General features: G+C 43.6%; 1 protein-coding gene across 18 annotated transcripts in view; it reads right to left on the bottom strand.

The window, feature by feature from the left end:
- Window positions 1-1,391: 1,391 nt before the first annotated feature.
- Erc2 (ELKS/RAB6-interacting/CAST family member 2) overlaps window positions 1,392-25,583 on the bottom strand; it is an 865,869-nt gene continuing 841,677 nt past the window's right edge. For 9 of the 18 annotated variants that reach the window (XM_031362063.1, XM_031362065.1, XM_031362066.1 and 6 more), the window contains one exon: window positions 4,021-4,349. In XM_031362063.1, the coding sequence (XP_031217923.1) occupies window positions 4,170-4,349 (180 nt within the window). In that variant the 3' untranslated portion in view covers window positions 4,021-4,169. Of the gene's footprint in view, window positions 4,350-25,583 lie in introns of all 18 variants that reach the window. The other 9 variants (XR_004116280.1, XR_004116279.1, XR_004116282.1 and 6 more) reach the window with 4 other exon arrangements.

Genomic DNA, 25,583 nt, shown 5'->3' with positions numbered 1-25,583 from the left:
AACCAAAGTGTGTAGACCAAAGGTATTTCCTGTGTTGTCAAGGATCAACTGGAGGAAGACCTTGGTCACCTTTTCTCCTTTCCAAACAGCCTCCCAGAGACACACATTCTTGTCTTGGATGGCCATAAGTTTACCACATCTGCCTAGATAAGTCATTTATGACCCAGCCTCAGTTTCTCCATCTGGTAAAACATAGCTTTTTCTAGCAACTACTCAATGATTCCACTCTTGGTAAGAACTGGAATTTTCATTGTGATAAAATGAAGCTTTAAAAGAAGCAGGACCTGGTTCTGCAGGCTTAAAATGGAGATATAGCAAGAAGTCATCATTTTGAAGATAGGCATGGTCTGTCTATGGTCCAATGCAAGCTGCAAAGGGCACTGTGTCTGCACACGGGTAACTGTGTACTTCCAAGTGATGGCAGTGCTGGTCATTATTTTTTCTTCCTACTTTTTCCATCTCTCTTTCCTAGAATGAAATTCATGTTTTCCCATTAGGAATTTCCTTCCTACAGGCCAGGAGGCTGTCTACCGCATGGCATCACCCTCTCAGCTCCCACAAAAGGAAGGACTCTAGATCTAAACAGAGCCGAAGTGTCTTTCCCTCTAGGGGACATCTGTAGATATTGAAAAGGTAAAGGTCTCTTTTCTTGAAACCCCAAATACTCAAAGCCATCTCTGTCACCAAGGGAGAGAATTCAGCAGACATTAAAGCTGCCAGCGTAACAAGGGATATAAAGGAGAAGAGGGGATGAAAGGGAGGATGAGGAGGAGGAGGAGGAAGAGGAGGAGGAGGGAAAAAAGGGGGAGGAGGGAGAGGAGAGGAAGGAAGAAAGGGGAGGAGGGGAAGGAGGGAGAGGAGAGGAAGGGAGGAAGAGGGGGACAAGAAGGAGGAGAGGGAGGAGGAGGAAGAGAATGAAGAAGAAGAAGAAGAAGAAGAAGAAGAAGAAGAAGAAGAAGAAGAAGAAGAAGAAGAAGAAGAAGAAGAAGAAGAGCAGGAGGAGAAGGAAGAGGAGGAGGAAGAGGAGGAGGAAGAGGAGGAAGAAGAAGAGGAAGAGGAGGAGGAGGAGGAGGAAGAAGAGGAGGAGGAGGAAAAAAAGACAGGGAAAATGAGGGTGTAGGTAAAAATATAGGAACAGGAGAGGGAATGAGAAGGAGGAGATGGCCCTTGATCTAACTTTCTGAACTGAACCTGTATGACCAGCAGTCTACCTTGGCCTTTCCAGTTAAGGAAGACAATGGCTTTCCTTCTTCCCTCCCCCCCTCTCTTTTTCTTCTTTTGGCCTGTATGTCCTTCAAACGATAACCAGTGCCCCCTGCACCCTCCCCCACACACATACCAAGAGTTAGAAACAGTTATACAGTGTTCTTGTGAAAGATAAGATGAATTCACTTCAGAAAGAAACAAGGTTTATTTGATGAATATAAATAAGACAATCGGCACAAAGTACTCCTCATACACACAATACAAAGTTATGAGCTGTACATACCTTGCACATGGTTATTTCTACTAGACACGAGGTTACAATGACTGGCTGATACATGCCCGTTGGTAGTTTCGAGGGTTCCTTAATTTTATTTATTTATTTTTTTAATTTTTTTCATATCGATGTCCATAATCACATGGATCAATATCACAACCCACATGCCACTCACTTGAAGAAATATTACAAGAAGCACTATCAAACAAGGGTCTCAGGGAATTAGATACACAGACCCTTGGCAGCATTCAAACAGCGCTCTACACAAAGACAGTGCAGCTAGAGCTTATGTCAATACGCTTGAGGGCTCATCATAAACACTGTTTAAAAAATAAAACCCACTTCCAAATGAAAGTTGACACGCTGTGAACGTGCATACTTAATACACAAAAATCATTAAATACAAAATTGAGACTGTATATAGAAATCAAATAGGTTATAAATACAAGCCTGCTTTTGCACAAGGTAAGACTTAGACCGACTTCTCCTAAATGTTAGCCCAAACTTTTTTTGTTGTTGTTGTTTAATTTCAGCTACACTAGGGTTAGAAGGGAACCTGCTAAAGTTTTCACAAAGGAAACACCTTCTGAGCAACACAGTATTTGTTGTAAACCCAGACACTATTTTCAATTGTGTGGAAAGGGATATTTTTGTTGTAACTCCCAAATATCGGAGAATAGTACACAAAATGGGAAAAGATGCTGTCTTAGATAGAATTTGATTTTGCAGGGACTGAGTGATATGCTTGCCTGAAAGTAAGATCGATAATACTTTCAATCAACAAAAGTGGGGCAAAGAAATGATCCCCAAACATTAGTTGAGTCAAAATTGGCACGAATGCAGAGATAGCTAACTACACAGAGTTGATCCCTCTGTTGTTACTTCAAGGACCCTGCTGATCATCCTGGTTCTTCTACTTCCAATTTCAAGTATTTAGTTGCAGAGTTCAGGCCAGGACCTGGTGGTCAGAGGCTGTGAGAGCTTCTCTGACCACATCCAAACCATACCTAGGGACTTGTCTGTGGCTTGGGTTTTCATTGCTACCCTCTGCCAAAATGTACTAAATAAACTTGCAAAAAACTCTGCTCCCTTCTGTAACAAAGACCTAAATCCTTTTGATAGTTAAAGGACAAACTTTTTTAAACATGAATGTATTTGGATCATTTATGTAACACGTAAGCTTTACACAGGTCACTATTTACTGACAAGAATGAAGCCCAAAGCAAGAAACCGGCTTGAATACATCAGCCCCAGTGCACCAAGAATAAAGGGTGCAGCCCAGGGACAGTTTCCTTTCCCCAGTAAAGAAGGGGTTTGTCTTTTAAGTATCTCTATGGCTCATGAGAGAGGTCCAGAGTTAATTGCACCAACATTTTGGAAAGTAATAATGATTAGAGTCAATGCAAGATTTCAGCAACTTCTGCTTAGAACCCTTTCCACAGCAGCAAAGAAAGACAATGGTATTTATTAAGGCCACTCATGCTTAAATTCATTGTTTGTCCTTTAGGAATGCAGGTGGGTGGGAAGGTTTCTCCCATTGACAAGGAAATGGGTCAGTACAAGAGCTGCACATTTACCAGGCTCAGTTGTGTGTGTTTATGAAGTTGTAAGGACTAATACTTTTTAATCTTCAGAGGAAGCAGCAGGAGTTGAATTCTCCTTAGTACCATGTCACTGTATGCAAAAGACCTTGGAGTGTGGGTCTCTTTCCCTGGCATGTGCTTTAAGATAAGGACTCTGTATCCACACAGGTTGTATAATGCTATTTACAGACATACAGCTTTTGTGATTGCTCTTCATTCATCAATGTTTTCATGTTGGATGCTGAAAATGCTTTGGAATCCATGTTGGAGACATTTTCTTAAAACAAAACAAAACAAACAAACAAACAAAAAAAAAGAAATGAGAAATGACCCTTCATTTACAGAAGACCCAGGCTCACATTGCTTGCACAGCATTTGGATCTTGAAACATGAATGAACCTCGGCTTCGTCATGGAGACCTGCATGTATGAGAAGGAGAAGAGCCTGAGGCCAGGTCATGTCCCAGCCGAGGGGTTCAAGGAGCATGTGGAGTGGATGTGCAGGTGCCTCAGGCTTTTGTCATTCTCTGGTACATGAGCAGGACAATAAAATTACGAATGACCAATTTAGATGTGCCATGCACTGTCAGAGACACACACCATGTTCTCATAAGGCGATTTCTTGGCAAGTTATTAGTGGTTTAAAAAAATTGATTTCATTTCCAACCTGGCCCAGAGGTAACTACTGATAATACCGTTCAATGTGGTTCCTTAACCGACAGATTAAAGAAACGGAGGAGGGTAAAGGCTCTCGAGTTTTGGTCTTTTAGTTTCTTTGTCAAACACTCCATGCACCGTGGTATACAAACACCCAGCAGCAGCACTCGTTCACAGCAAGCTTAGATTGTCTGATAATCTAATTAATGTGTTAGGACCACTTAGACTGACCAGCAGGACAACGAAAGACAGAGCTAGCTGTCCAACCGAAGCTGAATCTGCACTCTGAATCCTGTGCAGTGCCCATGTATCCAAGAGACAAGGCAACAGGAATAAAACGCTTGCTATGCAGTTTTCCGTAGAGATGCTCACTTCGTAAAGGTCCAGATCCTTGATAGGAAAAGAAGGGGTTGTCGTTTTTTTTCTCCTTCTTCATACTCTGTCTTTCCCTTACACCCAAATCCGGACAATTGAGAACAGAATTGAGCAGGAAAGTGAAAGCGAAAACTCCCCTTCCTTCTGGACCTGCTGCCGCGGCCGCTGGTGGACAGTGAGGAGAGCCAGGCTGTAATAGATTATCAGGGTATTGCTGCAGTGCTGAGCTATCCTTTTAGCCAACCCTTCTGACAGCTGTAACGAGAAAGCACATGATTTAACAGGGAAAAACACTGGTGGGGCTATCTGCCATCCCTGGGCAGAGGCTCCCCTACCCTCTCCCTACCCCCACCACGGCCACTCTCCCTGGTTGGGGTCACGTTTTCCACAATGATTATGGTTTTGCTTTTTTTTTTTTAAAACTCCACTCAGAGAGATTAGAATTCGAAAGGCAGTCAATGTGCCAAAAGCTTTAACAGTCACTTATAAACATGTGACAGCAACAATTTCGAAGAACTGTAAAGCATGCTGTGACTGTTGGAGCTGGCAGTTCCATTCATATGTATACAAGGAAAGGAACCCAACAATCTGGGCTCACACAGACTCTGGAGCACAAGCACTCCAAGTATCATTATTCACAACAGCCCAAAGTGTCTGTCAACAAACGAGTGGATAAGCAAAATATGGTGGCATATATCATATGGCTACTGAAGCTGCAGCTGTGACCTTCTTGTTCAACTGTGTCATTAGCATTCAGAGGCTCTTGGAATGCTGGGTGTTTCCAGTATACAGACATAGTGTGGCTATCTGGAGACTGGCAGGGAACGGAGAGTGCAAGTGTGCACCAGGCACACATACACACACACACACACACACACACACACACACACACACACTTTTTATTTCATTTTTACTTTTTGAGACAGGTTCTTGCATTATGGCCTGGGCTGACTTTGAACTCATGATCCCTGATCCTCCCTGCCTTAGTTTTCCAAGTGCTGGGACTGCGAGCATGTCCCACCATGGCTTGCACTACATATCACTTTTTATATCTACCCTTGTATGTCTAATTTGGAAGTTGATGCTCAGGTCTGCCCAAGTCCCACCTGCTGATGAGAAAGTGAAGGATCTCTCTGCCTACTCAGATAAGCATCCATTTTGGGGCATCCTTAAGCAGCGTCAATGGAACGTATGGCTTGGATGAACTCAGCTAATTCATACTTTGAGGAATCTGGTGTAATTCTAGTTAAGAATCAAGGCACACACACAAAAAAAATGACTTTTGCAGAGCCAGAAATTTAGGGAGTTTCTAGGGCAGATCATATTACTTACTCTGGCTTATAAAATATTCTGCAAACTTTGTATGAAAATTGTAAGTCTGAGCACGCTTTCTGTTTCGTGAGCTCTGCATAGCTCTCATTCTTTCGTGTGCTAAGCATTCCTTAATCATCCCTTTAAAGGACTGACCAATATATTAAAAGACCATATAATGAAAAGAGAAAGGAAAGCCTGAGGTAGTATTAAAATGCACAGGTTGTTTTCTTTACAGATGGGGAACTAAGTGAATAATAATTATGGTTGATGTCCAATGTCCTTGATACTTTTCCAAGATAAAGTAGCAGAGAACAATTGTTTATTCAGTTGTGAGATGGGTTTCCAGCTGGGTACCAGGTCACAGAGCAGAACACAGGTCTTGAAACCACAGTGTTCTGTTTGGGGAAAGGTAATAATTGTTTACAGATAATTAAAATATCAATTATTTATTAATCATGATAATTAATAATTAAACCATCCCTGGTGGTTTAAATACTGATTTTAAAATGCCAAAAAGATGTAAACAACAGAAAGAACAAATTACATACTTGTTAACACATTTAGTGAGGACCACCTCAGAGCCCTTATGACAACTACATCTCCGATTACATCTTTGAGGCCCTGCAATGTTTCTTGATTTTTTTCATTGGAAAGACAACAGAAATAATCAGTACCAGGGATACAGTCAGATAACTGTCTTTAACAGTCTACCATGTAAGGCTAGCTTGCAAATAAAATGATTATTATTTTTTTAAAAAATGTTGCCATCCTTCAACAAAATAACCCATTCACCAAGAGGTTTGGATGAGTCTATAGGAAATAAACCAAACCAAACCAAACCCAACTCAACAGGACATTGCCAGCAGTTACAAATAGAGACCACCACTCCTTGAGGCACAAGTGAGACTGTACTTTTAAAACATTCAAAAATGGGATCCAGCCTTCCAACAATGGTGACCAGGACCAATCCCCACTGTAAGACTAGCCCCAACTTGGCTGACCCTCCCTCACATGGACGCTCCAAGTAGCTGGCCCTAACCTCTCCAGTAATGTCTTCCAAGTCTCAGGGGTAGCTGGCAGCTCTCCTGCCGTGGTGATTGCCACTCCGATGCACAGCTATTTCTGTCGTGCCGACCTTGTCCATAGTTCTTTACAATCCTGCTGCACTTGGCAAGATGGTGGACCTGTGGACTCTTGGCCAGGCTGGCAAGGTCTCCTCTAGGTTCCATCTGCCCTGATGTTCTGTCTTTCAGTCTCTCCACGCTGATCCTTTGGCGTTACTACATGGCTCTTCTCCAGATGGTCCACATACACTTAGATCATTTCTCCAGGAGATTGATCCCTCTTTACTCTTCATTCTCAGCTTAGATGGTGTGCAAGCCAGGAAGTCTCCTATATGGTCCCCTTATTGTGAATTGTCTAGACTTGCCCTGCCCAATATAGTAGTAGCGGCTGGCCTCATGTGGCCATTGAATGCTCGAAACATGTCTAATTCAAATTGAGACATGTTTAAAGTGTGAAATGCGTACCAGATTCTGAAGATTTAATATGGAAAAAAGAATGTACACTACTATCTCAGGAATAATTTTAGATACTGACTTCATGTCAAAATACTTTGGATGTTCTGATTCCAATAAAACCTACTGCCCTGAACTCTACCTGTTTCTTATCACTTTAAACACGTGACTAATAGGAAACTCAGAATTACAGATGTGGCTTGCCATTTTATTTCCGTGGAACACCTATAGCCCAGATGATAAGTTTGATGAGGGCAAGGGCAGGCTGCTCTTGCTCACTCCACATCCCCTGAGCCTTGTGCATTGCCTGGAACAGGGTAATTTCCCTTTTTATTCCACAGATACTAAAGATTAAAGAGAGACCTAAAATTTCCTCCCTACCTAGCCTCCCCCAAATCAAGCCTTCCCATCCTAAGCCCTGGGTTTTGGAGTGAACTACAGTAGACCATGATTACATTAGCTCAGTTAGGGCTACTAAACAGTTTGTTTTAAACTAATATTCAGGAAGTTTGCCCAAACAGAAGTAGCTTTAGGACAGGGGCCCTTCATTAGCAGATTTCTTTCTCCTGTCATCCTTACAAAAGAGAAATTCACGTGTGAAAGCCATGGGGCCTCACTGTGCTGAGAGAAGAGAGCCATAGCTTCTGGAATGACAGCTTTCTTTAAGAGTGGTTCTCAACCTGCCTGATGACACAACGCTTGCTTTACTCATGTTATGGTGACCTCCAGCTGCAAAATTATTTCGTTGCTACTTCATAACTGTAATTTTGCTCCTGTTATGAATTGTAATGTAAATATCTGATAAGCAGAATCTCTGATTTCGTGACTCCTGTGAAAGTCTCTCAACCCCTAAAAGGGGTCATGACCCCCCCAGGTTGAGAACTGATGCCTTAGGCAATGAGCCTCTCCATAGCACAGCTGACGGCCAGCAAGCAGTAAGAACCTCTGTCCTAGGCCCATGAGCAAGGGAAGTCTGCTGGCAAGCTGAAGGAGCCTGGAGCCCGCGTTTCAGGAGCCTTCCCCTTCCAAGGATCCCCTAAAGGCTGCTTTGACTTAGGTTGTAGGAAACACATGAAACAGCTATACAGAAAGCAGAAGAGACCTTCTGGGCTGCTGTCCGGGAAGCTCATTAGCATTCCAAAGCTTATGCTGATATCCAGGCTCTCTGAACATCACAAATACCTGTTACAGAGTCAGTCCATGCTGGCATCCTGGCTCCTCACCACGCCCCCTACCCAGAGTTTTCCAGCTCAGAGCTTCCCTCCCCAAGCTTCTCACTCCTATAGAACCCTGCTCTTTTGGCCACATACTGTTTTTTGCTCTCTCTCTCTCTCTCTCTCTCTCTCTCTCTCTCTCTCTCTCTCTATATATATATATATATATATATATATATATATATATATATATATCTGTCTCTCTCTCTCTCCTCTACTCCCTCCCTCTCTCCTTACTTGCCCCATCCCAGCATCCACCCACCCGCTATGGCCCAATCCATTATGCTGGCCATATTTAGCCTACTTCTTTCTCTTTCTCACTCTTTCTTTCAGACTCTTCAACATACCCCTGTCTGTCCTGTGACCTCATATCTACAACACAAACCTTCCCCTCAAGCATGCCTTGGGGTGATCCTGTCCACATGTTCTCTCTGGACCTCCTGCAGAGGTGTGCAGGCAATGTGCCTGGCACTGCTGACACCAGTGATAATAAAGAACACAGAAAAAGCCTATGTGCTCACTGAACCTGGACTGGCATGGGGAGACAGACATATGCAGACATACAAACGGATACTTGAGGGAGGTTTTCAATCTTTGTGCCCTGAGGGAAAAAGCATCTATGGTCAGGAAGTATACATGCTATTCATTGATTATGGACAACCAGGAAGCAGATCTCTCTGATTTTGGATGGGGGAAGATGGCCAAAATTTCTGGTGGAAGAGAAAAATAAAAGGCAAATTGACATCTTATTTATATAATTTGACCTCATTTTTACACCCAAGCAGAAGTAAATACAAACATTTGCAAGTGTATACTCAGCAGAATTATTATTAAGCATCAATATTATTGATGCTTATCATAGAAGATATTTAATTTTTTTTCTCTATTAGAATTTTTTTTTTTTTTTTGCATTTTGCATTTTGCAGGGCATTTTTAATCAAAGAATGTGGAAGTGGTATCCTATTAGAATTTAAAGCTAGTTCCTTCTTGGGAAGAAAAATCCCTGTTTGGTGGCACAGCAGCCTTTGGCTCGATTCTAGGTAGGGTGCAGGAGAGACAGGGGACAGTAGGGCACAGCAGGGAGGGAGATTCTGGCCCAGGATAGATACCCCCAGGACAGCCAGCTATAAACGTGCCTTCAGACTGTTTTTCTTTGGAATAAAGACACCTGCCTGGTTATGGCTTTCTTCTCCTGCCCTCTCAGTAGTGATTTGCAGAAACAGGCTGGGAGAAAGGGGTCTTTGGTAAACACAGAGGGGTTAAAGGGGAAACTGTTTAATAACAGTAGTAAAACACAGGCTATTTTTGACATCTGGGTTAATGTCCACTCCATTCCATGTGCGTCCCAAATGTGTGCGGTGTGCCCCAGGTACAAAAACAGACACCCATTCACAACAGCCACGGATGCCCTAACATGTTACACATGGTGCCCACATAAAAGGCCAGCCTCTGATAGACTAATTAACCATGGTGGAGGAGACGGTTCCTCCAGGGCTTTGGGCATCCAACAGAATAGCTCCTCTGAGTGACTGTGCACAGGAAAGCCCAACACAGTCATTTCTGCATATATACATATATATACATATATATATTCATAACTACATCTGTGTTATGATTTAACATCTTTTAAAATGAGACGGAATGGGTTTCTCATTTTCTTCATGAAGATTTATTTATTATTGTTGTGATCAAAGTGGCAACAAATTATGTTAAATCATTTAATTTTCTTGATAGGAACAAACCACCTTGAAGCCATAACTCAAAAATATGAGTGGAAAGCAACATTTTTACCTTGAGAGTGGCCTCCTACAGCTCCACAGGGCAATAAAATGTAACACTTCAGAGCCCAGAGGACTGTAAGGGTGGGAGCAGGGCCAGCCTGCCAGCCCCATTCTGAAGCTGTTAGGATGACAGAGCTGCAGGAGGCAACAGCAGAGGGATTCTGCATTTCATCTCTGCCCTCCTCCCGCTGAGTGTGACCCACCCATATTTTAAATGAAGGGACTCAGACTGCTATGCAACCTATACCTGGACATGGCTGCATACAAGGCTGTGTCTCCTTAGGATTTATTTTTGTAATTATTATTGTGGTCAGAAGTATTAATGGCTCATGTTCTGAGCAGGCTGCCTGTTCCGGTATCTCTGAATTAATTATCTCAAGCAAGTGTGAGGGTACTACACATTGACATGTTTGAGTAGCACCCCCTCCTTGCAAGGAAACTGAGCTTAGGGGAACTGAGTATTTGGGTCAAATTACCTTCTTTGAACCTATATCTTCTTGAATCTTCAGTATGTTTTTTTTCTTCTTAGGCCAAAATTTCTAAAACCTTAGTCTTTGTCTCTTATTGTTCCAGCTTGTGTACTCTCTCTCTAACACTGGAAGCACTTAACTAATATCTTTCCATTGTAAACAACCTCTAAATACATCTATATCTGTGAATATATGCATCTATATGACTTCAGAAAGCTTTATTTTAATATTTAAATGGAACCAACTCTTCTCTATTACACATGTTGAAAATGCCTGGCCATTGCTACATGAGGCCTTACCCCTCAAATCAGGTGGGCAACACCATGCCATGCAGTAGCCTTGCCTTGGGCCTGAGATCCTGAGATCCAGCCGTGGCCTTCTCTCAGGAGGCAGCACCTGATATGGCCATGCTAATTGCAATACTTCACTGGCCACCAGCAAGTTCTGATGCCACCATGGTTTACCTTTGGGGTCAGAGTACTGTGGACTGAGTTACCTCCCTCACAAAAAGCAGAGATGGGAAGAGAAGGGAACTGCCAGAGTTCCCCTTTCAGTACCAGCGGGAGGTGCACCATCTAATCTTTAACACACTGGTTGAATAGTAATGAGCTCTGTTGTCATTTTTTTTCCTTAAAAAAACCAACCAAACAAACAAATAAACAAAAAAAAACAGTGTCTTAGTCTGCCCACATTTGAAAGACTGTAGCCCAGGTTTCCTCAGTCTCAAAACTGTGAACATTTGTAGCTGGCCAGTTCTTTGCTATGGGGCACTGACCTCAATAGAGGATGCCTGGCTTGCAGTCTCCGGGGTCTCTCACAGATGCCAATAGCACATCCACGCTCCAGTCATGGCAATGAAAAGACTGCAGATATTACTAAAACATCTCAAGGAAAAGCAAAGTGAGCCCCAAATGAGAATCCTTGATATTGGCTGACTGTGGATTTTAAACCTAGAAATGTTTTGGTAGAGACATATATGCATACATGCGTTTACCAACCCACCACAGAAGATATGAAAATTTTTGCAGAAATAAAAAATTTATTTCTATGCTGCTTCATGTTATTTGACATCCAGCTGCCTGGGCTTAAAAATCCCTGGCAGTAGGTAAAAGCCAAGGACCAAACATAATGAAAACATACAGCGATCTGACATGAAATAGACAGGCTGCTGTGCAGAGATAGCAAGGCACCTAAGACACTTGCTGAGCCAAGTGAAAAGGTAAAATCTAGTTTAAATTTATAGCATTCCTCCAGTGTCCCTCTAGGAGTTTGGCATTTTGCCAGGGTTCCTTGTTAAAAATTTGTTAAACGTGTTTGGCATTAACGCAAACACAAAGTGGTCATTTGTTACAAATTCTATTGGAATGCATTCATTTAAGGCAATGAAGTAGTTACTAGAAAAGGAAAAAAAAAGTTCATTAAGTACATTTCAAAAATACAATGATGTATGCAGTGTGTAACTGTGGCGCCCCTGTGGCTATATAAATCGCCTACAGAATAACCACACATTGTGTTCAGTTTGAAACTGGAATCTTTTAAACATAACAGATAGAACAAAACCTCGTTTTGTTTGTTGTCAAAACTGATGGGAGCCTTTCTTTTCTGAACTAGTTTAAATAACCCAGAGTTTGGCATGGATTTTCTAACATCGCCAATGCAATCGGGAAAACACACAGGTCAAAACAATGCTTTGGGAGTCTTTGAGGGGTGCTGCCAATGACATTGGAGATGAGGGGCTGATTCAGCAAACAGAACTCCTGTGCTCTGGAGAGAAGCGAACTGTTCCTGGGAATCCTGGAGAAGTCTGCTTGGGTGGGGCCATATTTCCGCACTCTCCTAGTTGCAGGAAGCTATTAAGTTACCCATAGAGGGGAAATCATAAGCTTTCATCACCGAGTATGGAATCCTATGTGCAAATATCCTAAGCCTGTGTACAGAACTACCATCTTCCTGCCCCACCCGGCTTATTCACAACCAAGGCATTACTGCTAAGCAATAGTTCTTGGTTGGCCAAGAACAGTCCGAACTTGAGCTAATGGCTATGGGTCCTCGTATGACCTGTGGCCCTGGGACATAGCTTGCTGAGGATATTAACATGAACTGTCTTTTCAGGACCCACTGAAGCTTACTTGTGGGTCTTAAAGTTGAATTAAAAAGTTAGACTGGTAATCTTAAGAAACTCTGACTCAACTACTCTTGTTTCTGAATAAAACCAGAATTGGAGAGTGGCCCAGCACCAGGATCCCAGATCTTATAAGACACTGGCATACACCTACATACATAGAGCTCGCAGGCCTCTCTACTTTGGCTTTTTTGGCCCTCTGAGCTTGGTGTAACCTGGGTTGCCTTCAAGGAGACTAGAACCAGGATCTCCTAGTCCCAAGTTCTTAAAGTGTTTTCCCAGTTCACATGTGAAGTGAGAGGAAACCTAGAATTCTGTGTGTGGCCTGGATGAGTCTGTCTTTCCATTTACAAGTGTCAAGAAGGACCAAGAGACAAGACTGAGCAGAGGGTATGTATCTGCAAAAGAGGTAAGGACATGAGATTCAAAATGGACCAAACAAAATACAAGAATACCCCAAAACCCACTTTCATTTTGTGTGTTTCAAAGTTCATGCCATTTGAGAAGTCCCTTTTAAAGAACACACATACACACACACACACACACACACACACACACACACACACACACACACACATACACACATACAATACACACACACAAATAGTAGAAGGCTTCAAACTTGACAAAAATATACGGCCATACAGAGACAACATTAGGGCTCCTCTTAGAGTCTCTGAAAGGTCTGTATATTTAGCAGGCTCTGAAATGAAAGACTTACTATAAATTCTCCACAAAGACTCCACGATAAATCTCCACTCTCTCCAGTACAGGCTTCTTCTTGAGACAGAGTTTTGCAAAGCCAGATGAGAATAAAGGAAGACATGTTTTTAACCCCCTTACAAGGATTCTAAGTTAGGATGAGCTTGTCATGGGTACACGAGGGATACCTTTCCCTAAACTAAACAAAAAGATGGTCGTCATGTTCAGCAAGGAAGTAGGACTTTTGAAGCACTTTGGAGAATTTAAAATATGAAAGAACAGTTTGATAGTTTAGGTTTACCGACCAGAAGTGGTTCCAATGACAAGTGTTTCCAGCAGGATCCTCACAGACTACTCATGGCAATTAGTTTCTGGGATTTGAAAGCACCCTTCCCACCTTGCTGAGGTGGAATGCCATTTACTCTTGGGCCAGTGACTAATTAGGGGTCTCGTTTGAAGATCAAGGTTTTGCTATCCCTGCTTCTTAATAACATGGTTTGCCTGTCGGCCACCTGGGTCCAGACAAGACCTCCTTATCCCCCCTCCCCAAACTACCAAGCACTGCCTTAGGCCAGAACAAGTGTGGGCAGGAAACCACAGATCCAACCTTTTGAGCAATTTAACCTCTTCATCACCAACATCCTGCAATCCTGTACTTACTTGATTGAGCTGTCCTGAGATGAAGTCTGAGCTTGCTTCTAAGACAGAGTGAAAGGCTTTGCTTCAATGCAAAGGAAACCCTTGAAGGGGCAAACACTGTGTAGCAGGTTTCCTCCATGGAGGAAAGGGTAGGGGGAGAACTCCACTTTTCCAGATGAGCAGGGAATCAAGAGGTTCTTTGCGTTTGCTTGGAGTCGGGTCATTTCCAGAATGTACATTAGAAGTGACTAGCTAGAGCAAGAGATGCCAAGAACTGAAGCTGCATGCATACATCTCACCAGGACCCAGTGGCTGTACAGTCTGAGCCTGGGAGGGCTGCTACCATCTTTAAAATGGGGCAGAGGAGAGGCCAAAACTGCAGGACAAGTTAGCTGCAAAGCATGAAGCTCTGACAACTCAGGCAGAGCACAAACAGCCCTGAGGTTGGTTCTTTGGCTGTTGACATACTCTGGTCTGGGTAGGCTGTGGTCAGTAAGCCCATTAGCGTTCCAATGTGGCAACAGCTAACGCAGCAAGTTCAATCTGGTTTTGTTTAATTTCTAAATGCTCGTGCATGCGGCCAGTGATGGCCCGCTGAAGGCAGGCAACCCCACCACTGTGAACACAGCCATCATTGTCACTGGTGTGACATTCATCTTTAAAACGATTCGCTTTTGGCAGATAGAAGTTTCCCATTGGATTAATTGGACTTTGATTTCAATTTACTGCAAATTGCTTTGTGTTTTCTAACCAACCACCAAGAGTTTCCTCCAACAAAAGGAAGTAGCCTTGCCTGGGGGAGGAAAAGGAAAAGAGAAATAAATACAGGCCAGTAACCAGTCAGGGGTTCCAGCTTTAAAGGTATTCTCTAAGGGCTGATAATCTTCACCTTCAACAATTAAAGGGACAGGACAAATGCTATCTCTGTCTGGTGTGTAGAGTTGAAAGTGAAATGTATTCAGTAATGAGCTACAAAAGCAAACTCAATCTGGATTTATATTGTTTACTAGCTATGTTTATGAAAAGCACAAAACTTAACCCATGACTTTTTCCCTCCCTTTCCTTCTCTCCCCTTCTCTTCCCTCCTTTTTCCCTGTGGGAGTCCTCCCTTACTCATATGGGAGTCCTCCCATTTCTCCATCCATTTACATATGGAACCATGCTAAAACAGCTCCAACGTCATGCAATCTGACATTGCCAGCTACTACTTCAAGCAAATCATCATAGGGAACATGTGAGCATCTAGTTAAAGTCATGCTAAGTATCAAAATTGAGAATGATTTTTTAACAGCCCTTACACTCTGAAGAGATCAGTATCATTAACCTATTATTTGTCTCCTACCCACTCCCAATGCAGAAAAAGCAATGCTAACAGATGGTGGGTAGGATGGTGCTGTGAGCTTTGTTCCCAGCCATGGCACACACACACACACACACACACACACACACACACACACACACACACACACACACACGCATAAGGTAGCACCTCCATCCTCTGAGCTGCTCTCCAAGGAAGGTGAGAAGAGTTTGTCCTTCCATGTGTGTACTGGATGCACATGAGTCCTGCTTCTGTATGGTGTTGACAGGCAAGTACTATGAATTTCTCTGTTTCCAGGGTTTTTGCCTGGACGTTGCTTTCATACAGATTTCAATCAGGAGGTAGTCTTAGTGTCATAGGTCACCTAGAGCATCCTTTAAAAGCTTCTGCTGTAGGGGATCAAGGCATAGGTCTCTGCCTTTCCCCACAGGATTCTGCATTATGCTCTCCTGACTCCATGGTATCCTGGACAATTAATCACTTTTAGCTATGAAAAAAAAAATGAACATGTCTAAAGTGTTCTTCCAAACTGTCAAATGTTTTATCTTAGCATAGATCCTGTGTCTCCCTTTCCCAGAGAGTTCGAAGCAATACATTTTCTGTTGAAAAGTCAACTCTTGAAATCCCATGCAGAAGCCCCGAGCAATATATCTTAACATCTTAATTTCATTTAGGAGGAATGCAACAATTGATCATTTATCATCCCAGGATTGAATGAACTATCTGGAGCATTCCAATCTATTGCTTCCACACAATTGATGAGATATCCACATGTCTTCTGGCTGCACAGGACCTTTGGGGTCCAAGTTATCTTTGAAGGGGTAGGATGCTAAAAAGATCATTTAGGGAGAGTCTGCCTTTAAAGATAAAGTGTAGCTCCATAGCTGACTTGTTCCACTCTAGAACCTTCCTCAGCTATGGCCAGGATGTCTGCTGCAAGATTACTCCCTTTCTTCCACCCCTTAGGCAGAATCCTGTCTTCCTCCCCTTATCCCTTCATAAACAACCTAGAAATGCTTAGGGAAAACAACAAGAAACCCACTGGTATTCATGGGATTTCCCATCCATTACATGCCTGTTTAACGCATAGCTACTTTGTCCAAAAGGAGTTTTACTACAGTAGAAACGGAACCGAGTTGAGGCCACTGGCATTACAGCTGCCATCCGGTTCCCACACAATGTATCATCACAATGTCTTTACATTCATAGGCAGAACTGGCTGAGACGCTATAGAATAATGCTTTGGAGACAGGTACCTGCAGTGTCCCAGATCTTGTGCTACAGGCATGGGTAGGAGCAAGAAACAATATCCTCAAGTCTAGGAGCTGTGCAGTAGTGTTTCTGGCATACCCACTATGTGATTTCCACTGGCAACAACATTGTATGAAATGCACAAAGAAACTGGCAGCTCCAGACATCTCTGAAAATCCTTACATGAACAGACTTTCTTCATACAGGGGCCCACTGCTCAGTGGGCCACGAAGAAGGAAAATAATGTCCCATCACACACAGAAAATTGAGGAGTATGATGAAAGTGGAGGCTATTTTGAAGGACTCTAAGGCCAATCACACTCTCATAGTGCTGAAAAGCAGGCATGCTCTCTGGTTTGAATTTACATTTAAGTCCCGTGACAAAGTCTGACCTTGGAGGTCTGCACAAGAAACACAGGAACCCAGGGCTGTAGCCTTCCATCTCCCATCTCTTCTCCAGGTCAGGAAGCTAAGTGAACTCTAGAATTGTCCCGGGACTTCAAGGCTCCAAATATAATGAGGGCACATTAACAACAGGCCTCTTGGATGCGCCTTTTCTCTCAACATTATGGGGCTTCCTGTTATCACAAATGTTCGACACTTAGATTTGGAGGTTCTCTGAGAGGGAATTTCTACACAGCTTTTGTTGTTGGTTACTCCGAAGAGCAAAGAGGAGGAAGTTGTACATTCATAATGCGAGAACTAGCTAGAAGGTTCCTTATTAAATTCTAATACCCTGGGGGGCAGGGGCTTGACATTATTCTTCTAAGACAGGCTCAGCCTCTAGGATGGAAATCATCCAGAGACTAAGGGGATGAAGACTGGCAGAGTGGTTGCCTGATACCAGCAATTCCTAAGAGTAACCTTACAGCCCTTGCCATCCAGCGTAGCTGGATGCTGAAGTCCTCCAGCAGCCCCTTCCTTCAAAGCCAGCCCCAAGAGTAGGGTAACATTTCCACCCCCAACAAATGCATTAACCCTCTGCTTGGGCACCAGTCAATGAACAGGGGGCCCACTGGGCCTTTGCACACAGTTCCTCGGGTCTTGAGCACACTGTGGCCCTGGCCCTTCACCTGGCCATTCTCTTCGTATCCATAGAGGTTATCTTCAGTACCATTTCTTCAAAGCCCTCCCTTCACTGGTCTCTGGTCTCTGCCAAACCCTTTACTAGCCCTCCCTTGCCAATGTCTGCCCAGCAACTCCTGGTTTACAGGGGGGAAAGACACCATGCCTATGTTATCGTTTGACTGATGCCTGCCTGCCAGAGACAGCCTTCCTGGAGACAGGCTGGGGGTGTGTCACTCACTACAGTGCTTCTAATGTACTTACAAAAAACGGACTAAGAAGAGAGTTGAGTCTATTGGCAATAACAACTGTTTGATGACTGCTTACCATATCCCAGGTAGTCTAAGGCTGAGTATCATGGCTTTCAATATTCTGACCTGGAGAGTTTGCTCTGTTGCTCTGTTCCTTAAAAGTGACAGTGTGACAGAGGGTCCAATTGTGTCTGCACACCTCTTATTATCTCTTCCCTTTTCTTGTTTGGGTGAGAAGATAAACAAATGGATCCTTCTAACATTGCTAATATTGTCCATCTGACAGACTCTAGAGTTGCCATGAAGCCAAGCCTCTGAGCACACCTGTGAGGGATTAACTGCAATGGGAAGATGTAGTCTTAATGTGGTGAGTCTGTTCTGTGGGCTGGAATCAAGTATTGCATAAAAATGCTCACTGCTTCCTGACTGTAATGCAGTGTGGCCAGCTGCCTCCCACTCCTGCCTTACCCATCATTTTGGACTTGTATTCTTCAAACTGTAAGCCAATATAACCTTTCTTCCCTTTATGTGCTTATAGTCAGGCATTTTGTCACAGCAATGAAACAAGTAACTAATATATCTGCTTATATATAGTTGCCTGCTGAGCATATTTGCCCAATTAGCAGCAATCCTTATAACTTTGCCTCTGCGCTAAGGATGTGGAACAACTTGATCAGAATATAGAAAGCATCAGCCTGGGGTATTCATACTTAGGATATCTATGGGCTGGATAGATATACATGGATATCATGAAACTTGACACCTTCATGAAAGTGTGTACAGGATAGATGGGCCAGGAAGGACAGGGGCAGAGGAAGCATGAAATTCCTTCCAAGAAATTCCTTCCAACAGTAAATGATGTGCCTCCCACCTGGGGCACTCCAGCAGACAGTTCTGCTGGCAGCCTTCTGCTTTCATTTGGGTTCTTTCTGTTGGCAGGGGCCACTTGGCTTCACAAAGTTTCAGTGGGGGGTGGTGAGGTCATGGCTCCAGCTGTTAGGCAAACTTTCAAGGATATCTCTGTGCCAGGCACAAAAAGGATGCCCCAGGAAGAAATCTTAAGTTAATTATACATAGACATTTAAGCCACAAGAAGGAGCAGTTGTCCTAAGTTTTTGGAAGGCTGGCATCCGGTTTTAGCTGTAAACTGGAACAAGCTCACTGACTCACTTGGGAAAGGTGTCAACAAAATGATATATTTTACATTATTTCACAGCTTGTTTTGGCTAAACACAATGAAAAGAGAGAGGGGAGGATTATAGCTTTTAATTATTTAGTGGATAAGGTATCCCAGCACACAAAAGAATTGCACCATACATGCACCAAAGCACAAGGTCTTGGGTGAGATGGCCCACTTTCTCAGACTTTAAGAAAGAAATGGAGCTGAAAACCCAGAAGGAGGCTATGAGCTATGCCTTAAAGTCTTCAGAGTGGCCTGTATTAGACATGCCTGATGGGAAATAAGACTTCCCTAGCAACTGCATCACTGACTACCCTCTCCCCTCAATTGCAGCTAAGCCCTATTGCATGGACCATCAATGAACAGTGCTTTCTAGGACTATGTCACTGGTTGAGCTGGGTGGTAAGGAAACTTAGCAGAGAGGCAAAAAATATGCTCCGTTTCCACAAGATTAGGAAGACAGTTGGGACACTGTTGTTGTTTTTGCTTTCTACTTTTGAAAATGCCCTGCCTCCTTCCCTTTCCATTTAAATACAAGTGATTACTCAATACAGCAGGTATTTATTTTCCAGCCATGAAGCAGGGCTAGGGAGTCAGTAATACATGGCCCCTAATATTTGAGGTTTGCAGAAATTGGGGACAAAGAAGAATATACAAGAAACTGCCATATTGCATGAAATATGAGCTAACTGGGTGGGTGGGCACAGAGATGGGTACCACAGAAATGGGGTACGATAGCCAGAGAGTTGGAAAAGACTTTGCCTGAACACCTAAGCTGAAATGAAAGAATTAATGAACTGGAGCCCTGAGGAAAGGAAAGAAAGGTCAGAAGCAACACAGTAAAGGTAGGACCAGACACAGCTGGGCTGGGGGTCTTCTCACTGATGTGATAGATAAGGAGAATAGGCAACCAAAGCAAGTCCCCATAAGGTCTTTTGGCTCTATTATGGAGGTGGGATGCTTCCTTTAGGGAGGAGGGATACCACTGAAAAGTAGAAAAAATGTATAGTTGAGGAAGGTCTATCCAGGCCACATGGAGATTGAATCAATGAGCTAGGCAGCTAGATAGCTTCTCTTGAAGGGACAAACAACACACTTCAAGTCTTTCCAGTATATTTTAGTGTCCAAGCACGCTCTCCAATGAGTGGTGGTGGTAGACAATCAACTGCTTCTTGTTTTCTGCTGACTTTCTAATTCACTGGTTCCTTCATCCAGTTGATTATCTAATTCAATAAGCATTGATCTTTGCTGACCATGAATCTATGCATGTGACATTATTTAGAAACAGAGATACATAGACAGAGGTCATCCCATATAGTCATGCTCAATTAGAACAAATCTTAAACAACTGGGCAGATAAGAAGGGAGAGGGAATATGAACAGAGACATAGGATTCCTGCCACACCAAGCCGTGAGCCAACTGTAATGAGACACCTGCAAGGTAGGGAACATTAAAGAGTGCCAGGAAGTGTCTTCCTCTGTAGCCTTCAAAGAGAGCATGGCCATGCTTGCACCTCCATATTGGACTCTGGTCCCCACAGATGCATGAGAAAATATATTTTGGCATTTTTGTGTGCTGGTTAGAATTGGTTAACTGACACAAACCTAGATATGCCTGGGAAGAGGGAATCAGATTGGCCAGTGAGCATGTCTGAGGGGCATTCTCTTGATTGGTAATTTGTAGAAAGGCCTAGCCCAGCATGAGCTGTGCCATGCCTGGACAGGTGGGACAGGACTATATAAGAATGGCAGCTGAACAAATCAGGAGATCAAGGTAGTAAGCAGTACCCCTACTCAGTTCCTGCCTTGGATTCATTGAACTTGTAAGCCACATAACCCTTTCCTTCCCAAGTTGCTTTTGGTCATGGTATTTATCTCAGCAATAGGAAAGTGAAGTAGGATGAGCATGTGAAGCCATGTGGCCTGCTATGGCAGCTCTAGGGAACCTCCATGGAAGTCCATTGGATCTTGTTACTCTGCCTCGAAACAAGACTGAAACTTCAAGGTGCTTAGATAGTGGTATTGCTGGAGCCCCTGTGGGTAAGGGTCATCTGGGAGTCAAGAGGCATCTCCCCTTGTTTCACACTCCAGTTACCCAGTGACACAGCAAGTGCTCAGAGGCCTGGGCCAGAGCTCTCTCAAGAGTAGCCATCTGTGAGAGAATTTGTACCCAAAGTCAATATTTGTTACAGGCAGCTGTTGTGTTTGCAATATGAAAGCTCCAACAGGTTTGTCTTAAGATATCAGCTCGTGTGGTCTCTAAACCATGAAATACCCTTGTCCCTAGGAAACCCCTGAAGATAAGCCAACAGGACAGTATCCCAAGACTGTGGATTCTGGCAAGCAGCAATTCATGAAGCTTGAGGGGACAGCCCAGGACACGGTCTTCAGGGAAGCTGGGCACACAATTGAAGTACTTGTGCTGCTGTGGGGTGCAGTTGGAGCCTCCCTGGCCTCCCTTGGTGCTGATCAGCTGTTCCCAGCTGGAAGCAGTAAGGTCATCCTCTTCCCAGGGACACTAGCTGACACAGCTGAAATACTTGGGGCTAGCAAGAGCACACATGTCACTATACCTCCCAGAAAGAAGAGATTTTGGTCACCATGGTTTTGTCCTAGATATGGTGTTGCCAGGCAGGACAGTTCTGGCTTATTGCGTGAATACTAAATGTCTTTGAGTGGTTTAACACTATGAAGGGTGAACTTTGTCTGGGCCTTGCTGATGGTTAGCTATATAACCTTGAACCAGAATCTGGGCTTTTCTGGGCTTTAAGAGCTTTATGTGTGAGACAAACATAGAAAAATCTAGTTAACACATAGAGGACTTGAAGTCAGTAGCTGAACATGTTAATGACTTTCATGGATAGTTTGAGAGTAAGAGAGCCTTAAAAAATACAATATGTTTGTTTCTATCATGAATTCATGTGCCACTATCTCAGAATAAAAGTGCCAATTTGCCAATGCTAGACTTCAGAGTTGGGGAAGAAAAGGGAAGGAGAGGCAGATAAATTCTCATAGAAACCCTGCTCAACAACCCGGTCTGTTTCCTTGATCTTTATTGGTCATTGTGATGATACTGTGTCACCTCCAATTCTGATGAGGGAATTGGATGCTGAAACCATGGAGGGATGCAATAATTAGAAAAAGAATAAGAGTCCAGCCAGGGATCTCCCCCTGACTTCACTATAGAATATAATCCCTTCCCTAAGTGCCTCCAGAACAGATTCAATTGCAAATGATTTTCAGGCACTGGAGAAAAATCTAGAGAGCATCACTTCCTAGTGGGTTTTGGAAAGCGTTTCTTTGACCTCCATCCCTAAACTTTCCAAAATCTAGGAGACACATAAGGCACAGCTGGAAGCGTCTGACTCACTCCTTGGAAGTTATTTTGCTGAGCCTCAGTTTCCTTATCTGTCAAATGGAGATGATAGCTCACCCGCCCACAGACTTCCTGAGGCTTGAGGGCAATATGTACATGAAAGGGTCCTGTCAGCAGTTGGGATATTAGAAAGGATGCTGCACAAAATTATGGCAGATTGGGTAAAAAAAAAAAAAAAAGAAGAAGGAACCGGAAGGAAGTGGCCCAAGATAAAAATGCATTAATATTAACCAACAGGTTTCTTCAGAACAACAAAGCAATGAAACAATAATTTTAGAGAAACAAAACCCTGCCTAGGAGAAGTCTGCCAGAGGAAAGGAAATGAAGGCACAAGCAAGTGGCCCTTGGCTTACCTATTTGAAAAACACAAGATGAAACAGATTCTTTGTAAACCAATATTTGTAAAAGCCCCACTGGGCTTTTTGCCTGCACAGACTGCCTATTATCTTGGCAAAGGATGAAAACAAGTGAATTCTTATTTAAAACGAGCATGAAGCAAAGTCAGGTGAATTTCCTGGCACAGCTCTGAGCTACCATTTTCTGAGTCCTACTGTGTGTTGAGCCCAGTGCTAGGCACTGGGCACCCATAGTTCATTCGAGAAAAGAAACAAAAACACTTCTTATAGGAAGGTGAGTAAAATTCAGTTATTCTCCTAGCCATCATTCTTTCATTATTTGCCTCACAGATGTTTGTTGAGTGTATCAACATGTGCAGACTTGGTACTATATAGTATATGTATGGCTCCTTGCAGCCGGTTAGGGTTCTCAGGCTCAGTACTTCTGACATGGAGGAAAGATGAGAGTTCTCCTTCCATGGGGTCCCAGGGATTGAACTTTGGTACCCTGCCTTAGCAGTAGTAAACCACCTTATCTGCTGAGTCAACTCACTGTTTCTGCTTTATAACTCTTTGTATAGTAAGGGACCATTCTGTGAATGGCAGGGTATTTAACAATGCCCCCAGCCTCTAACCACATAGATATCACCCTGCTGTAATTACCAAAAATGTCTCCAGATCTTATTACATGTCCCTGGTGGTTGGAGTGGGGATGAGACAAAGCCTGCTGAGAACTGCTGCTTTTGGTTAAGAGATGAGAGAAGTGAATCTTGGAAAGGCTACATCCAAGGCTGCACTTGCAGTAAGGGAGTCATACCAATGGAGCAGAAGCCAGAGCTGATCTTTGAAGTCTATAAGCCTGGTGTCTGCATGATGAGGTCGACCAGAAGGTGGGAGTTCCTGGGCCTGAGCCAGCAGGATCCTATCTCCTTTACAATCAACACTGTCTACCCTTCAATTATGCATTTGGATTCTCTGGCTTCCCCCCCACCCCCTTTCTGTCTCTGCCAGATCACATCAGCCACAAACATTTCATTCTTGAAAACAGGAGGAAACTCTATCTCGCCTGTGTTCTGGACCCCAGATATCCTTGCATTTTGCTATGAGATATGAGTGGACCTCCAGTGAGCTGCTAGCTTTCCTTTGTAGCATAATTCATGTTTTGACTCCTTAAACAGTAAGTCAGTTGGGGCTTATGGAAAGTCCTCAAGGAAAGAGAATTGGGCTTACTATATTTTCTCTGCGCAGCCCTGTCTCAAATATCTTAGAAACTCTTAAGCCTCAAGGTTGTGTTCCAATTCCAGGAGTGGCCTAACTAACTTCTGCAAAGGTTGCTCAGCAAATATACGGAAGATAAAAGATTCCTCAGTAGAATGTCTGCTAGGCTCCTAAGCCTGCATTCATATCTAATTTATAATCACCCTTTGAAAAACAAAACAGGTTCCTCTTTCAAGGAGATCACATTACCCAGGCCTGGCATTGTGCAGGGGAGCGACAGGTGTAATTTATGTGAATAATCACCCACAATCAGCTGCACTTAAGAACCAACAAGGAACATGCTCTTTAGAGGGAGAAACTGCTGAGTCACATGCTCCCTTGCTGCTCCCCCACGGGTGCCAAGGCCACTGGACTGCTGGCATTCAGAAAGCAGCCTATTATAATTCAAGTACACTGGCCTTGAAAGGTGAGTTCATGCCAATATGGCTATGTGCTCATTGTGTAGTCTGGGAGGAGAACTTTCTCTTCATTGGGCCTCAGTCTCCTTTTTTTGTAAAGTCAGGTCTAGGCTATCTTAAACAAGAGGAAGACCTACTTTAAAGGTCAGTGATGATTTGCCAGCGCTATCGTCTTCTCTTCAAGAGTTGCTTGAGCCTATGAGTTTCTAGGTGAAGAGACCATCATGGAGAGGATGACAACATTAACACTATCAGCCCCCTGCGTACACTCCATTCCAGGAATTACTGCATCAACAGGAGTGTACTTCTCCTACAACTAACACCCTGCACTGTCTCTGCCATCTAAGTGGATCCAAAGTCAGCTAGTCTGGGATGCAAGAGACTTACAGGTTTATGCTACAAACCCAAGCTCAGCAAGATAGTGAAGGGCCCAAGAGCCACCACTCCCGTTTCTGCAGACCTTTGGATCTCCATCACGCCTCTGTTCTGCCTTGGCAGCATGAAAGGAGCCACAGCTACTTTGTGAACAAGAGCAGTACAAGCTTATAAAATAAAAGAGGTTGACAAGCCAAGTTGGGTTGTGGCCTTCTATGTGGTTTTGAGCACCCGACCTGGGGCTTCTTGCTTTCTGCAAGCTCCAGTGCTCTGGACCTGGAGAAAGACACAGGTGCTTTCTAAGTCATGCACATGCTTAGAACAGCTCCATCTCGCCCCGGGTTTCTCTTCCTGCAGTCAGAGCCTCGGGGAAAAAAACCTTCTAGAAGTTTGTCTACATTTGAGGAGCAAAGACCTTCAGGATAATTGCCATCAAAAACCACACCATCTATCTCCCTTCACCGGATCGGGGCTCCAGGAGAACCAGGAGAACCAGGAGGGAAGGATGCTGGAAAGAGCACTTCTCACAGGGACCTGGCTCTTCCTCTCTGGAAAATCAAATCCAAGTGGGAGGAGAGGTCTGAAATGCAATTGTTGCAGGCAGCACCTGGAGGTGGGTGGGCTTTTCTCCCACCAGAACACCTTTCTGGTGCACATGTGTGCACAATTTGGATCAGACAGGAACACTGAAGGAATAGTTTGATTGTGAGGTCATCGCTTGAGGCTCCAGAGCCGACTGACCTTTTGAAGTCTGTGCTCGGGCAACTTCATTACGTTGCATTTCTGACTTGATCATGTCTCTGATTTTTCCTGAGTCCCTGCCCAGTGTTCCTTTGATGATGAGATTTTTACCTTGATAGAGAGGCATAGGCAGAGGAGAGAGAGAGAGAGAGAGAGAGA

Source organism: Mastomys coucha, unplaced genomic scaffold, assembly GCF_008632895.1.
Source record: "Mastomys coucha isolate ucsf_1 unplaced genomic scaffold, UCSF_Mcou_1 pScaffold9, whole genome shotgun sequence".
Taxonomy (NCBI): Eukaryota; Metazoa; Chordata; class Mammalia; order Rodentia; family Muridae; genus Mastomys; species Mastomys coucha.
This window is presented reverse-complemented; position numbering and strand designations above follow the sequence as displayed.